Raw genomic sequence first — 14,670 nt, forward strand, 5'->3', positions numbered from 1 at the left:
CCATGTGTCTCTGAGCCCCAGAGCCCTTGTGCACACACTGGGAAAGCAGAGGCGCGAGTGGGAAGGGCGCTCCCTCCTCGTCGCCCCGCGGGTCGCCCCCGCCCCAGCCCGCCCCCGAGCTCCGGCCCCCGCCCCGCTCCCCGCTCCCCGCGGCTCTGCTCTCCTGGAGCCTCTCCGCCCGCCTCCTGCCGCTCCTCTTCCCCCTGCTCCTCCCCGGGTCCGCGTACCGGGGCGCCTCTCTCCGCCCTGCGGAGCTCTAGGACTCACCTGCGAGTCTCCGCGCCTCTCGCAGGTTTTCCCTCTGTCTCTATCTCTCTGCCCCTCTTTGTCTCTGTCTTCTTGCTTATCTCTGCCTCTCTGTTTCTGTCTCTGCTCGACTATCTCAGTCTCTCTCTCTCAGCCTCAGTTCTGTGTCCGTCCCGGCTCTCCCGGGCCTCGGTGCACGCCCGGCCGCCCGTGCCTTCCTCCCGCCGTCCGTCCGTCCGTCCGCCCGTCCGTCCGATGGCCCAAGGTGGCGGCGCTGGCGGGCCGGCACGGGGCGCGATGAGCGGCGCCTGCACGAGCTACGTGAGCGCGGAGCAGGAGGTGGTGCGCGGCTTCAGCTGCCCGCGGCCGGGGGGCGAGGCGGCCGCCGTCTTCTGCTGCGGCTTCCGCGACCACAAGTACTGCTGCGACGACCCGCACAGCTTCTTCCCCTACGAGCACAGCTACATGTGGTGGCTCAGGTACCAGCCCCGGTCTAATCCCAGCTTGAACCCCACTCTAATCTCAGTCCCCTCACCCTACCTCAGCCCAGCCCAGTGCTAAACCCAAGCCACACCTTAATCCTTTTCCAAATGTCTATTGCAACATCAGCACCCCCATCCCCCTTACCCCTTCATACCGAGTACTGACCCCAGTTCTCACCCTATCACCAAGCCAACCATCCTCTGAGGTGTTACTGTACCCCTTCACATTCCATTCCCTCATCCTGACTCCAGCTATTATCCAGATACATGCTTGAACCTCACCACAATTTGATCCCAGAACAACCCTCACTCCATCCACACTCCAAACTTCACTCTACCATCACCCTCAACCCAACCCTAAATCAATACCTACCCTCCCCCTAACAGCAAATTACCATCTTCCAAACTTCACGAGAAACTCAAACTCCATCCCAGCCGTCATCCTATTGCCCACCAGGGCCCCTGTTCTAATATCAATACTAACCTCACCCCTACTCTTACCCAACCCCCCAGTGATGACCCCAGCTCTCTCACTCTTTCTCCTCCTCAACCCTCCCTGCAGCCTCATCTCAGCTCCATCCCCGCATCCTGACTCCTAACATTATCCAGACCTATAACCAAAATGGAAACCCTGGTGGGTAGTGGTTAAGTGGTACAGGTGCTAACCAAAAGGTTGGCAGTTCCAATCCACCAGGCACTCCTTGGAAGCTCTATAGGGCAGTTCTACTCTGTCCTACAGGGTCGCTAGGAGTCAGAATTAACTCAACAGCAAAGGGTTTGGTTTTTTGGGTTATAGCCAAACCTCAACCCTAAGCCAGAACCTTCACCCAATGCTACCAACCCAAGACTAGCCTGAGGCCCAGCCTCAACTCTATCCTTTCCTCTCAGTCATTCTTTCAGCCACCCCTTACGGAGCACTGACCATGTGCCAAGGCAGGAGACCTGGGGGTCAGAGCTGACTCCAAGATAATCATGAGTTGATGGCATAATGCCACAGCAGATGCCACCTCAGGCAATATCAATAGAAGTGCAGTTTGGGTGAATTCCCACCCACAGGACCTCAGTTTCCCCCACTTGTTCCAGGAAGGAGTTGGCAAGATCAGCTGTAACAATCCTGGAACCTTTGGGGCTGAGAGGGCAACAGATCTCAGTACCACTGGGCCTCCAAAGGCTTCACCCAATAAACAGGGCTTGAGGCTGAGCCTGCTCTGGGAAACAAACACCAGCAAAACTGGAGCGAGCCATCTCAGTAGGTAGTGAACTTCCTGTCCCTGGAGGGGTGTGCACAGAGGCCACATACGCACTGGGTGGGAAAGGACAGCACCATATGCTATGAAAACCTCTCTGAGCCTCTCTTTTTTCACCTATCAGATGGGGATGATGATCAGTCACTGCCCTGATTCCCAACCAGGGCAGTGGTAAGGATCAAATAAGATAACAGAGGTGAAATCACCTCGGCCCGTGCCACTGACAATTACAGATACTGTTGCTTTTTCTAAGCTGCTCAATCCATAACTGTAAAGGTTTTTCAGGTGTATATTTGATGGCTACCTGTAACTCAAAGAATCATATTAACTTATTCCCTGTTCATTCATATATTCGTTAAATTATTACAGCCTTAGGTTTGTGCCAGACACTGGGGACACAGAAATCTGTTATTCTCTACTGCTGAAGAGCTCACAGTCCACTTAGAGAGCTACGATATGCACCTAAAGTAGAGCAATGGAGTATTTGTTGGAAGACAGACTGTGTACTTAGCACTGAGTGCTAAGACCCAGTACTTACTTATTGAAGTATGATGGTTCTGCCCTCCTTTTGAGGTACAGAGACACTGTGGAGCTTTTGGGCTAGTTACAACCTGGTCCAAACCTTAGCTCTGTCAAGCTCTATGGATATGGGCAAGTTATTTAATCTCAGAGCCTCTTTTTCACCCTTAAAATGGAGATAGTAATACTTGTCTTGTGGAATTGTGAGGATTAGGTGAAATAATACATGTGAAAGTGACTAGCGCATATGGTAAGTGCTCAGTAAAAATGAGTTCCCTTTCTCTGGGTCATAGGTGGGGAAAGTGAAGCTCAGAGTATGAAAGTGGCTTGTCCAAGATTCTTTAGCAGTGTCATAGCAGATTGAGATTTAAAGAACATTGCCTAGGACCATCTAAGTGCTAGATGCTTTCACACACTCACAACCCTGGCATGAGTTCTCTCCATTTTACGCATAAGAAAACTTGAGAGAGGTTAAATTACTATCAGGGAGCCTCCCAGTGAGGGGAAGTGGCAGAGCTGGGAAAAGATCTCAGGTGTGTCTGATCCCAAGCCAGGGCTTGTTCTGCTCTGTTACTGTCTACATCTAACCTTATTCTTTCATAACCTACTCTACTCAGATCATCTGAAAACATGCTCACTGGCCCTTTACTCTCTTCTTTACTGTGCTGGCCCTTGAGGATACAGAGTTGAGTAATCCCCTTAGCACTCAACCAGGGCCCAATTCCTTTTCCACCACTCCCTTCCCTGCATAGATCTCTGCCTCTTCTGGGTTCTTCTGTTGCCTTGGAAACCCTCTTAATACATGGAGTGCTTAGTGTTTCAGACAATGGGGTAGAGTGTTGGATGGGTGACTTCCCATGTCAGTGTACCTTCATTATGTGACCCCCAAAGGCAGCTGGAAGGTTTCAGCATTCAGGGCCGACACTTTCTGGGTACAGGACATATGTAATGTGGCCCATAAAGATCACAGACAATTGCAAAGTGGATTAGGGGAACTGAGTGCCCTTGGACATCTGGGTGGTCAGTGTGTTCCAAACCCTGAAATGATTCTTTTGTCATACTTCTGACAGCCCAACCCTTGGATGGTGGAGACCTAGCTTTGTCCTAGACTCCATTTGGCCCTTTTCATGGGAAGAAAAAAAACTAAACTAAACCTGTTGTCATCTAGTCAATTCCGACTCATAGCGACCCTATGGGACAGAGTAGAACTGCCCCACAGGGTTTCCAAGGAGCGGCGAGAGACCTTTTCATTAGCAGCTGAGCTCTTAACCACTGTCCCACAATGGCCCCTTTTCATGAAAACTATGCTTTAAAAAATAAAAATCTCCAGGTAAGCACCATTTCCTTGGAATGAGAGTACTCAAGGAGAATTACTGTCTTTAAAATGTGTCTCAGGAAGTAAAGCTTCCCTGTGAAGAAGCAACTGGTACTATTACACTGTCTGGTCCAGTTTCCAAACAGCCTCCATATGCAGTTCTGGTTTTTTCCAGGAAAGAGCCATAAGGCAGCAGCCTTGCTGGAGGGCAGATTTGGTGGTCAGGTATATACTCTATGTCTTCACAAATGAAGAAAATGAAGTTCAGAGAAGTGATTTTTCAGCTTATATGTTGCAGAGCCAGGAAACGAACTTAGAACTGCCCGACTCCAAAGCCCATGTTTGTTTGGCTGCCCTTCCAGTTCTTTCTAAGGGGTCACAGTGAGTTTTCTATCTTTCATAATCATAAAAATCTTGACAGTTGCTGTCAAATCGATTCTGACTCATGGTGACACCATGTGTGTCACAGTAGAACTGTACTTCATAGGGTTTTCAATGGCTGATTTTTTGGAAGTAGATCTCTAGGTCTTTCTTCCAAGGTACCTCTGGGTGGTCTCCAACCTCCAGCCTTTTTCAAAAAATGATACTTTAGATGTTTCTCATTAAACAGTTAGTATACAAGTTGTTTTATGACATTGGTTAACAACCCCACGACATGTAAACACTCTCCCTTCCCAACCTTGGGTTCCCTATTACCAGCTTTCCTGTCCTCTCCTGCCTTCTAGTCCTTACCCCTGGGCTGGTATGCCCCTTTAGTCTCATTCAGCCTCCATCCTTTTGGTTAGCAGCCCAGCACGTTAACTGCATCACCCAGAGACTCCTTCATAGTCATAGATCATTGCAATCCTAAAAGGCTGGCGGCACTCTAATCCAGTTTCCCACCCAGGGCAGGGATGTCTAACTTCACTGACAGATACATTCATCTAGGTGTTCTGCCAAAACCTCTCCAATGACAGGGTACTCACCACCTCTTGAGGCTGTGCATTCACCGTGGGCCAACTCTGATTATTTAAAGTTCCTCTTATACTAAGCACGGATTTGCCCTCTTTGAACCTTTACTTTTGTTGCCAGCTCCGTCCTCAGGATTGGTTCTGTCCCCATACAGACCAGCAGAGACTGTAGATAGAGATGTGCTGCTCCCTAATTGTCCTTCGATCCATGGCATATTCCCCCAGTTCTCTTACCTACACCTTCAATTATCCCATTTTGAGGCCCATTTCTATCCAAGTGCCTATAGGTATCCTTTTTTTTTTATTGTGCTTTAGGTGAAAGTTTACAATTCAAGTCAGTTTCTCATACAAAAACTTATACACACATTATTATGTGACCCTACTTGCTCTTCCTATAATTTAACAGTGCACTCCTTCTCTCCACCCTGTATTCCTTGTGTCCATTCAACCAGCTCCTGTTCCCCACTGCCTTTCATCTCACCTCCAGACAGGAGCTGCCCACATAGTCTCAGGTGTCTACTTGGGCCAAGAAGCTCACTCCTCACCAGTATCATTTTCTATCTTGTAGCCCAGTCTAATCTTTTTCTGAAGAGTTGGCTTTGAGAATGGTTTTAGTTTTGAGGTCCCTACAGTCTCAGTCCGACCATTAAGTCTGGTCTTTTTACTAGAATTTGAGGTCTGCAACCCCCTTTTCTCCTGCTCCATCAGGGATTCTCCGTTATGTTCCCTGTCAGGGCAGTCATTGGTGGTAGCCGGGTACCATCTAGTTCTTCTGGTATTAGATATCCTTTTTAAAGGCTAGGGTCCCAACCTGTGCACATTTCTCCCAGAAAACGGCCCTATAAGCAGTAAGTATATCTTAAAAAAGAAAACAATGTTTAATTAAAGTACTTAAAAGACCTACAAAGTACTACATCCTCAATGTGGAAAGGACAGGACAAACAAAAAGGAAAAAGAAATCATGGGTAATCCAAGGCCTTGGTTTGGGTTCCCCAGAAGAAGACCTTGAGACACGAGTTTGAAGGCACATTGTTCATATGGAAGATGACCCCAGAAAACACGGGTAGTGAGAAAGGGAAAGGAAGGAGGTATAAAAATAAAGGGTATATTACCAAGCAAGCCACCACTGAGGGTAACCACAGCTTAAGCTTGCTGAACTCTGCCAGCCAGCATAGAATGTGCACCTTACAGTTATCCCACCTGAGGGTGAGATAGCTGTGGTATTTACATACCAGCTCCTGTCAATCGTTGGTTGTGGGTTGTTGAGGGGAGGGAGGCATTAATTCTCCTGCACTCTGGCCTGTCCAATGTGTAGACAGAGTCTGCTTTGGCCCCAAATAAGGCCTCAGGCAAAGAGATTCAAATGCCAGCAGTTGAAATTCTGGCCAGAATATTCCATAATGATAAGACTCAGTGGGACATGGACAGAACATACACAGCATGTGCTATGTCCAGCCTGTTCACATTTTGGTGTATTTCCTTCCAACCTTTTATATATAGATATTTATGTTTAAGTTGGAATTATGCTATATATTCAATAGTGCATCCTGCTCTTTTCACTTAACATATCTCATAAGAAAGAATTTATCTATGGCCTTAAATATTATTTGAAAACATGTTTTTAATGGCTCTATACTATTCCATTGCAGGGATATCCTGCAATTTATTTAGCCATAGGAAGGCAGACTCCACAATTATAGGTGCTTGTGTTTAGCGGAAATTAGCTATCGACTAATTCTGTATTAAGTGGCAAGGGCAAGAGGCTGGTGCTGGAGTGTGAGAAGAGGCAGAAAAGCAGGGGAAGGAGTGGTGGTCAGGGAGGGCACACAAACAAAGCCTGTTGTTGTTGTTAGATACCCTCGAATTAGTTCTGGCTCATAGCGACCCTATGTACAACAGAATGAAGCACTGCCCAGTCTGGTGCCATCCTCATGATCATTGCTATGTTTAAGCCCATTGTTTTGTGTCTTAATTTTTTATTGTGCTTTAAGTGAAAGTTTACAAGTCAAGTGAGTCTCTCATGCAAAAATTTATATGTACCTTGCTATGTACTCCTAGTTGCTCTCCCCACTAATGAGATAGCACACTCCTTCTCTCCACTGTGTATTCCCTGTGTCCTTTCAGCCAGCTTCTGTCCCCCTCTGCCTTGTCATCTGCCCTCCAGACAGGAGCTGCCCACATAGTCTCATGTGTCTACTTGAGCCAAGAAGCTCACTCCTCACTAGTATCATTTTCTATCTTATAGTCCAGTCCAATCCCTGTATTTGAGCCATTGTTGCAGCCACTGTGTCAATCCATCTCGTTAGGGGTCTTCCTCTCTTTCGCTATCCTTTACCTTACCAAGCATGATGTCATTCTCCAGAGACTGATCCCTCCTGATAACATGTCCAAAGTACATGAGACGAAGTCTCGCCATCCTCACTTCTAAGGAGCATTCTGTTTGTCTTCTTCCAAGACAGATTTGTTCCTTCTTTTGGCAGTCCATGGTATATTCAATACTCTTCTCCAACACCATAATTCAAATGCATCAGTTCTGTGCCTCCCTATCTCTTTCTAATGGGAGAGGATCTCATAGTGCCTGACACATAGCAGGCACTTGATAACATTTATCAACTGCCTGCTATGTGCCAGGCCCTGTACAAGGTGAGGACAAAGCTAATTAAGCATGGTCTGACTTTGCTTTCAAGGAACAAATGAGGAGTATGTTGAATACCCACTGTGTACCAAGCATATCACGTGTTTTAGGACACTGAGTGGTACCATGATCTGATCATTCAATTTTTCTTCAGATATGGAAACAGAGGCTCAAAGAGGTTAAATAACTTCACTGAGGTCTCACAGTGGGCTACTTACAGACTTGGGTCCAAACCCAGATCAATCCGATTCCAAAGCCCTTTGTTTATTGTCTGCCACATCAGGCTGCCTCACCAAGTGGGAAGTGCCAAAGGCCTTGAATAAAGTGTTCTGGGAAGACTGGCCTGTCATGGGAAGGAGGAGAAGGATGACCAAGGAAGCATTATCATGAAGAGGACCTTTGAGATGGGCCTTCTAGTTAGGCAAAATTCAGACATGGGGAACTGATGGGGAAGGATCACGTGGAGCAGAAAAGACTGTGCCTCCAAATGAGCCAGGAAACAATTGTCTGGAGACCAGGTAACCAAGGCCTGACTTGAAGCAGAGGCAGTGAGGTTGGAGGACGCTGAGGGAAATATGTCAGACGTGGAGCCAACAGGGCATGATGACTCACTGGAGGTTGGGTCAGAGATTACTGTGAGGCTGGAAGGACCGCTGGTTTTTATCACAGGCCTCCTGTGTGTCTTGGTTTAAAAAAAAAACAAAAACAGCAGTACTGGGAAATCATCTCCAGCTCTCTGGGATGGGGGCAGGAAGAGGGAGGGAGAGAAAGAGGGAAGAAGAAAGGGAACACACGTACTGAGTCCCTACTACATGGTGGGCTCTGAGTGATGTCATGTTACATATGTGATAAGTTCTTGGTACATAGTTGGTGCTCTTTCCCATGCTTAGGCCCAGAAAGTCTGTTCAAGATAGGTAAAAACCAGTTGCTAATGAGTCAATTCTGACTCGTGCGACCTCATGTGTGTCAGAGTAGGACTGTGCTCCATAGTATTTTCAATGGCTGATTTTTTGGAAGTAGATTGCCAGTCCTTCCTTCAGAGGATACTCTAAGTGAACTCGAACCTCTAACCTTTCAGTTAGCGAGTTAACTGTTTGCACCACCCAGGGAATCCTCAAGACAGGTAACCAAAACCCAACACCAAACTTATTGCCCTCAAGTCAATTGTGACTCATAGCGACCCTATAGGACAGAATAGAACTGCCCCATAGGGTTTCCAAGAAGCAGCTGGTGGATTCGAACTGCCAACCTTTTCATTAGTAGCCTAGCTCTTAACCACTGTGCCACCAGGCCTCCTAAGACAGGTAAGGATACAACAAGAGTCAAAGTCAGCTCATTCCTACAGCACCTACAACGTGTCTACTACACCACACTGCCTCTCAATTCTTCCTGACAGTCAGCTCCCATACGGTTTTCTCTCCCCAGTATTGGTGCTCTGGTGGGCCTGTCCATAGCAGCGATGGTCCTCCTGGCCTTCATCATCACTGCCTGTGTGCTTTGTTACCTGTTCGTCAGCTCCAAACCCCATGCAAAGCTGGATCCAGGCTTAAGCTTACAGGCAACAGGTAAGAAAGAGGCCACTTCGTTTCTTTTGTGTATTCAGCAGGCTAGCATCTTTAGAGGGGAGATATTTAGAAATAATATTCAGGGCATTTGCCTGACAAGTGTTCCTGGAATATTCAGAAACAGCAGCACATTTCTCAGGAAGTTCATTGTCTGAACATTTCCATCCCAAACTCTTCATGTGTTCAGTGTTTATTGAAATAATTTGATGTAGTCAGCCCTCCACATGTCACACAAGGACTAATCCATGTTGTGACTTTTTAAGACAACACGTTAATTCTACCCTGGTTAGTACTTAGGGATACAAATTATTTCTAATATCGTTGTTGTTAGGTGCCGTCGAGTCAGTTCTGACTCATAGCGACCCATATACAACAGAAGGAAACACTGCCCGGTCCTGCACCATCCTCACAATTGTTGTCATGCTCGTGCCCATTGTGGCAGCCACTGTGTTGATCCATCTTGTTGAGGGTCTTCCTTTTTTTCACTGACCATTTACTTTACCCAGCATGATGTCCTTCTCCAGGGACTGATCCCTCCTGACAACATGTCCAAAGTATGTGGGACGTAGTCTCACCATCGTTGCTTCTGAGGAGCATTCTGGTTGTACTTCTTCCAAGACAGATTTGTCTGTGTTTTTAGCAGTCCGTGGTATATTCAATATTCTTCGCCAACACCTCAATTCAAAGGCATCAGTTCTTCTTCGGTCTTCCTTATTAATCATCCAGCTTTCACATGCATATGAGGTGACTGAAAACACCAAGGCTTGGTTCAGGAGCACTTCAGTCTCCAAGGTGACATCATTTCTTTTCAACACTTTAAAAGGTTTTTTGCAGCAGATTTGCCCAATGCAATGCGTCTTTTGATTTCTTGACTGCTGCTTCCATGAGTGTTGATTGTGGATCCAAGTAAAATGAAATCCTTGACAACTTCAGTCTTTTCTCCATTTATCATGATGTTGCTTATTGGTCCAGTTGTGAAGATTTTTGTTTTCGTTATGTTGAGGTACAATCCATACTGAAGACTGTGGTCTTTGATCTTCATCAGTAAGTGCTTCAAGTCCTCTTCACTTCCAGCAAGCAAGTTTGTATCATCAGTGTAATGTAGGTTGTTAATGAGTCTTCCTCCAATCCTGATGCCCCCATTCTTCTTCATATAGTCCAGCTTCTCAGATTATTTGTTCAGCATACAGATTGAATAGGTATGGTGAAAGGATACGACCCTGATGCACACCTTTCCTGACTTTAAATCACAGTGTCCCCTTGTTCTGTTGAATGACTGCCTCTTGATCTGTGTACAGGTTCCTCATGAACACAAGTGCTCTGGAATTCCCACCCTTCAAAATGTTATCTATAATTTATTATGATCCACACAGTTGAATGCCTTTGCATAGTCAATAAAACATGGGTAAACATCTTCCTGGTATTCTCTGCTTTCAGCCAGGATCCATTTGACATCAGAAATGATATCCCTGGTTCCACATCTTCTTCTGGATCCAGCTTGAATTTCTGGCAGCTCCCTGTTGATGTACTGCTGCATCCGCTTTTGAATGATCTTCAGCAAAATTTTACTTGTGTGTGATATTAATGGAAACCCTGGTAGCAGAGTGGTTAAGTGCTATGGCTGCTAACCAAAGGGTCAGCAGTTCAAATCCACCAGGTGCTCCTTGGAAACTCTATGGGGCAGTTCTACTCTGTCCTATAGGGTCGCTATGAGTCGGACTCGACTCGATGGCACTGGGTTTGGTTTGGTTTTTGGTTTGGTGGTATTAATGATATTTTCGATAATCTCTGCATTCAGTGGGATCACCTTTCTTGGGAATGGGCATAAATATGGATCTCTTCTAGTCAGTTGGCCAGGTAGCTGTCTTCCAAATTTCTTGGCATAGACAAGTGAGCACTTCCAGCAATGCATCCATTTGTTGAAACATCTCAATTGGCATTCCATAAATTCCTGGAGCATTCTTTTTTTGCCAGTGCCTGTAGTGCAGCTTGGACCTCTTCTTTCAGTACCATCAGTTCCTGATTGTACGCTACCTCCTGAAATGGTTGAACTTCGACCAATTCTTTTTGGTATAGTGACTGTGGATGTTCCTTCCGTCTTTTTTTGATGCTTCTTGCATTGTTTAATATTTTCCCCATAGAATCCTTCAATATTGCAACTCAAGGCTTGAATTTTTTCTTCAGTTCTTTCAGCTTGAGAAATGCTGAGCATGTTCTTCCCTTTTGGTTTTCTATCTCCAGGTCTTTGCACATGTCATTATAATACTTTGTCTTCTCTAGCCACCCTTTGAAATCTTCTGTTCAGCTCTTTTACTTCATGATTTCTTCCATTTGCTTTAGCTACTCGACGTTCAAGAGCATGTTTCAGAGTTTCTTCTGACATCATTTTGGTCTTTTCTTTCTTTCCTTCCTGTCTTTTTAATGGCCTCTTGCTTTCTTCATGTTTGATGTCCTTGATGTCATTCCACGATTCATCTGGTCTTCGGTCATTAGTCTTCAACGGGCCAAATCTATTCTTGAGATGGTCTCTAAATTCAGGTGGGATATACTTAAGGTCTTACTTTTTTTTTTTTCGTAATATTACCCCAAACAATATAGAATTAAAAAGAAAATGTGCTGCTCCCAAAATTCCGTTAATTCAGAAACTAAATACGATATTTTTTGATAATGCATATTTTGGACTACCAAGTCCATCATTAGTATAGGCCACCAAAAGCCTCTATTGTTGTTAGGTGCTGTCAAGTAGATTTTGACTCATAGTAAGCCCATGTGACAGAGCAGAACTGCCCCATAAGTTTGTCTAGGCTGTTATCTTTATGGGAGCAGATAGCCAGGTCTTTCTCCCGCAGAGCTACTGGGTGGATTTGAACCATCACCCTCTCAGTTAGCTTAACTATTGTGCCACCAGGCCTTCGTCAAGAGGTAACAGGATATTTTATAAAGCTGTAAGAATCTGTCAGTGTGATAGTGGCACAAAAATTGATAGATACAATCAGGAAATGCAGTTGTCCTCAGTCAGGTGCAAATTTGCCCCAAGGGACATTTGACCACATCTAGAGACATTTCTTATTTTCACAATTGGGGAAACATCCTAAAATAAACATCCCCTGACAACAAAGAATTATTTGGCACAAAATGTCAATAGTGCCAAGATCGAGAAACTCAAAAATAGACAGACAGTCCAGAAACAGACTGATGAAAATATAGGAATTTGATTAATGATAAAGGCAGCATTTCATGTCAGTAGGAAGGGGACAGACTTAAAAAATTGTACTGTGACAAGCAATATCCATACGAAAGATATAAAATTGGATTTCTTATGCTACTCATACCACACAAAAATAAAATCCAGGAAAGTCAAAGACTTATATGTGAAAGAGAAAAAAATCGTATACACACACATATCTATCTATCTGTACATATATATACATTACCATATTTTATGCAAATAATGCAAGCCAAGAAGAAAATAAAAAATATCTTTTATGACCTCAGCATAAAGAAGAATTTCTTTATAAAAATTCAAAAATGAAAATAAAACATAAAAGACTTTCACTTCCAGGCAGATGGCGTAGACGTAGTTTTCTTTATTCTTCTTCCTAAGTACAACTAAGATCCAAAACATTATACATAAAACAAAGATAAAACGACTCTGGAAGGTGGAGAGAAGAAGGCAGACTGGATAAGCACTTGAGTCCTAAGGTATGACAGTGGTAAGCATCCTGCATTTTCTTTGTGCCTCATATATCCCAGACTTGGAGCTGAAGAAGCCGGCAACCTGGAAACGCAAACAGGCATAGATGACAAAAGCTCCTCAGTTAGCCAAACAACCAGGGGAGAGACACCCTAGTAAGACAGAAGACTTTTACACAATGACTGCTCTATACCACACAAACACTACAGAAAAAAACAGTAACTTTGCCCCCACTCATACCAGGAAAGGCCAAGTGAGGACCCTAGCTTGCATCCTCAGCAGACTATAACGAGCTGCCCCATTCCCATAGCCACAGACTGGGGTATATCAGAGAAGGCAGAGTAGGGATCAGAAACCATGGAGGTCAGAAGGAAGTGACATAATATTTTTTAAAGTGCTGAAAGAAAAAAAGCTGCCACCCCAGAATTCTATATCCAGCAAAAATGACTATCAGGAATAAAAGGGAAATGAAGACATTGTCAGAGGAAAGCTAAGGGAATTTATTGCCAGTAGACCTACCCTAAAAAAATGACTAACGAAAGTTCTCTAAACAGAAAGGAAACAATAAAAGAAGGAATTTTGAAGCAAAGAAGTTTCCGGGATAAAATGAATGCTTCAAGGGTCAGCGGAGCAGGGGCGGGGGTCTGGGGAACATGATTTGAAGGGACTTCTAAGTCAATTGGCAAAATAATTCTAGTATGAAAACATTCTGCATCCCACTTTGAAATGTGGTGTCTGGGGTCTTAAATGCTAACAAGCAGCCATCTAAGATGCATCAATTGGTCTCAACCCACCTGGAGCAAAGGAAAATGAAGAACACCAAGGTCACACGACAACTAAGAGCCCAAGAGACAGAAAGGGCCACGTGAACCAGAGACCTACATCATCCTGAGACCAGAAGAACTAGTTGGTGCCCAGCCACAATCGATGACTGCCCTGACAGGGAGCACAACAGAGAACTCCTGAGGGAGCAGGAGATCAGTGGGATGCAGACCCCAAATTCTCATAAAAAGACCATACTTAATGGTCTGACTGAGACTAGAGGAATCCCGGTGGCCATGCTCCCCAGACCTTCTGTTGGCTCAGGACGGGAACCATCCCCGAAGACAACTCATCAGACATGAAAGGGACTGGTCAGCGGGTGGGAGAGAGATGCTGATGAAGAGTGAGCTAATTATATCAGGTGGTCACTTGAGAGTGTGTTGGCAACTCTTGTCTGGAGGGGGGATGGGAGGATAGAGAGAGTTGGAAGCTGGCAAAATTGTCACGAAAGGAGAGACTGAAAGGGCTGACTCAATAGGGGGAGAGCAAGTGGGAGTATGGAGTAAGATGTATGTAAACTTATATGTGATAGACTGATTGGATTTGTAAATGTTCACTTGAAGCTTAATAAAAGTTAATAATTGAAAAAAAAAAGAAGGAATTTTGTAACAGCAGGAAGGAAGAACAACAGAAAGAGTAAAAATATGGGTAAATACATTTTCCTTCTCCTCTTGAATTTTCTAAATAATGTTTGATGGGTAAAACAAATATTGCAACACTGTCTGATGCAGTTCTAAATGAATGTAGGGGAAATATTTAAGACAATTGTATTATAGCCAGTGAGGATCAAGGGAGATAAGGTAGCTATACTTTACTCAAACTGGGAAAATGTCAATACCAATAGGCTATGATGAGTTATGTATATATAATGTAATACCTACAGCAACCACTAAAAAAGTTATATGAAGAGATACACTCAGAAATACTATGTATAAATCAGAAATTCTAAAAAATATGTTCAACTAACCCACACAAAGGCAGGAAGAAGAAAACAGAAATGAAAAACAAAGAGAAAACAAATATTTTAATGACAGAGTTAAGCCCCACTGTATCAATAATTGCATTAAATATAAACTGTCTAAATACAACAATTAGCAATCTACACATACAATTTAATCCCAGTCTGAATACCCGCAGCATTCTTTAATGAGTTGGGAAAACTAATCATTAACTTTATAAGGAAGAGAAAGAGGCT

At 44.5% G+C, this 14,670-nt stretch overlaps 1 protein-coding gene across 1 annotated transcript in view; it reads left to right on the forward strand.

Annotated features, from left to right (window-relative positions):
- Positions 1-543: 543 nt before the first annotated feature.
- Positions 544-14,670, forward strand: part of SHISAL2A (shisa like 2A) — a 37,314-nt gene continuing 23,187 nt past the window's right edge. The window contains 2 exon segments of the mRNA XM_064281979.1: positions 544-725; positions 8,820-8,959. Coding sequence (XP_064138049.1) covers positions 544-725; positions 8,820-8,959 — 322 coding nt within the window.

Source organism: Loxodonta africana, chromosome 3 (genome assembly GCF_030014295.1).
Source record: "Loxodonta africana isolate mLoxAfr1 chromosome 3, mLoxAfr1.hap2, whole genome shotgun sequence".
Taxonomy (NCBI): Eukaryota; Metazoa; Chordata; class Mammalia; order Proboscidea; family Elephantidae; genus Loxodonta; species Loxodonta africana.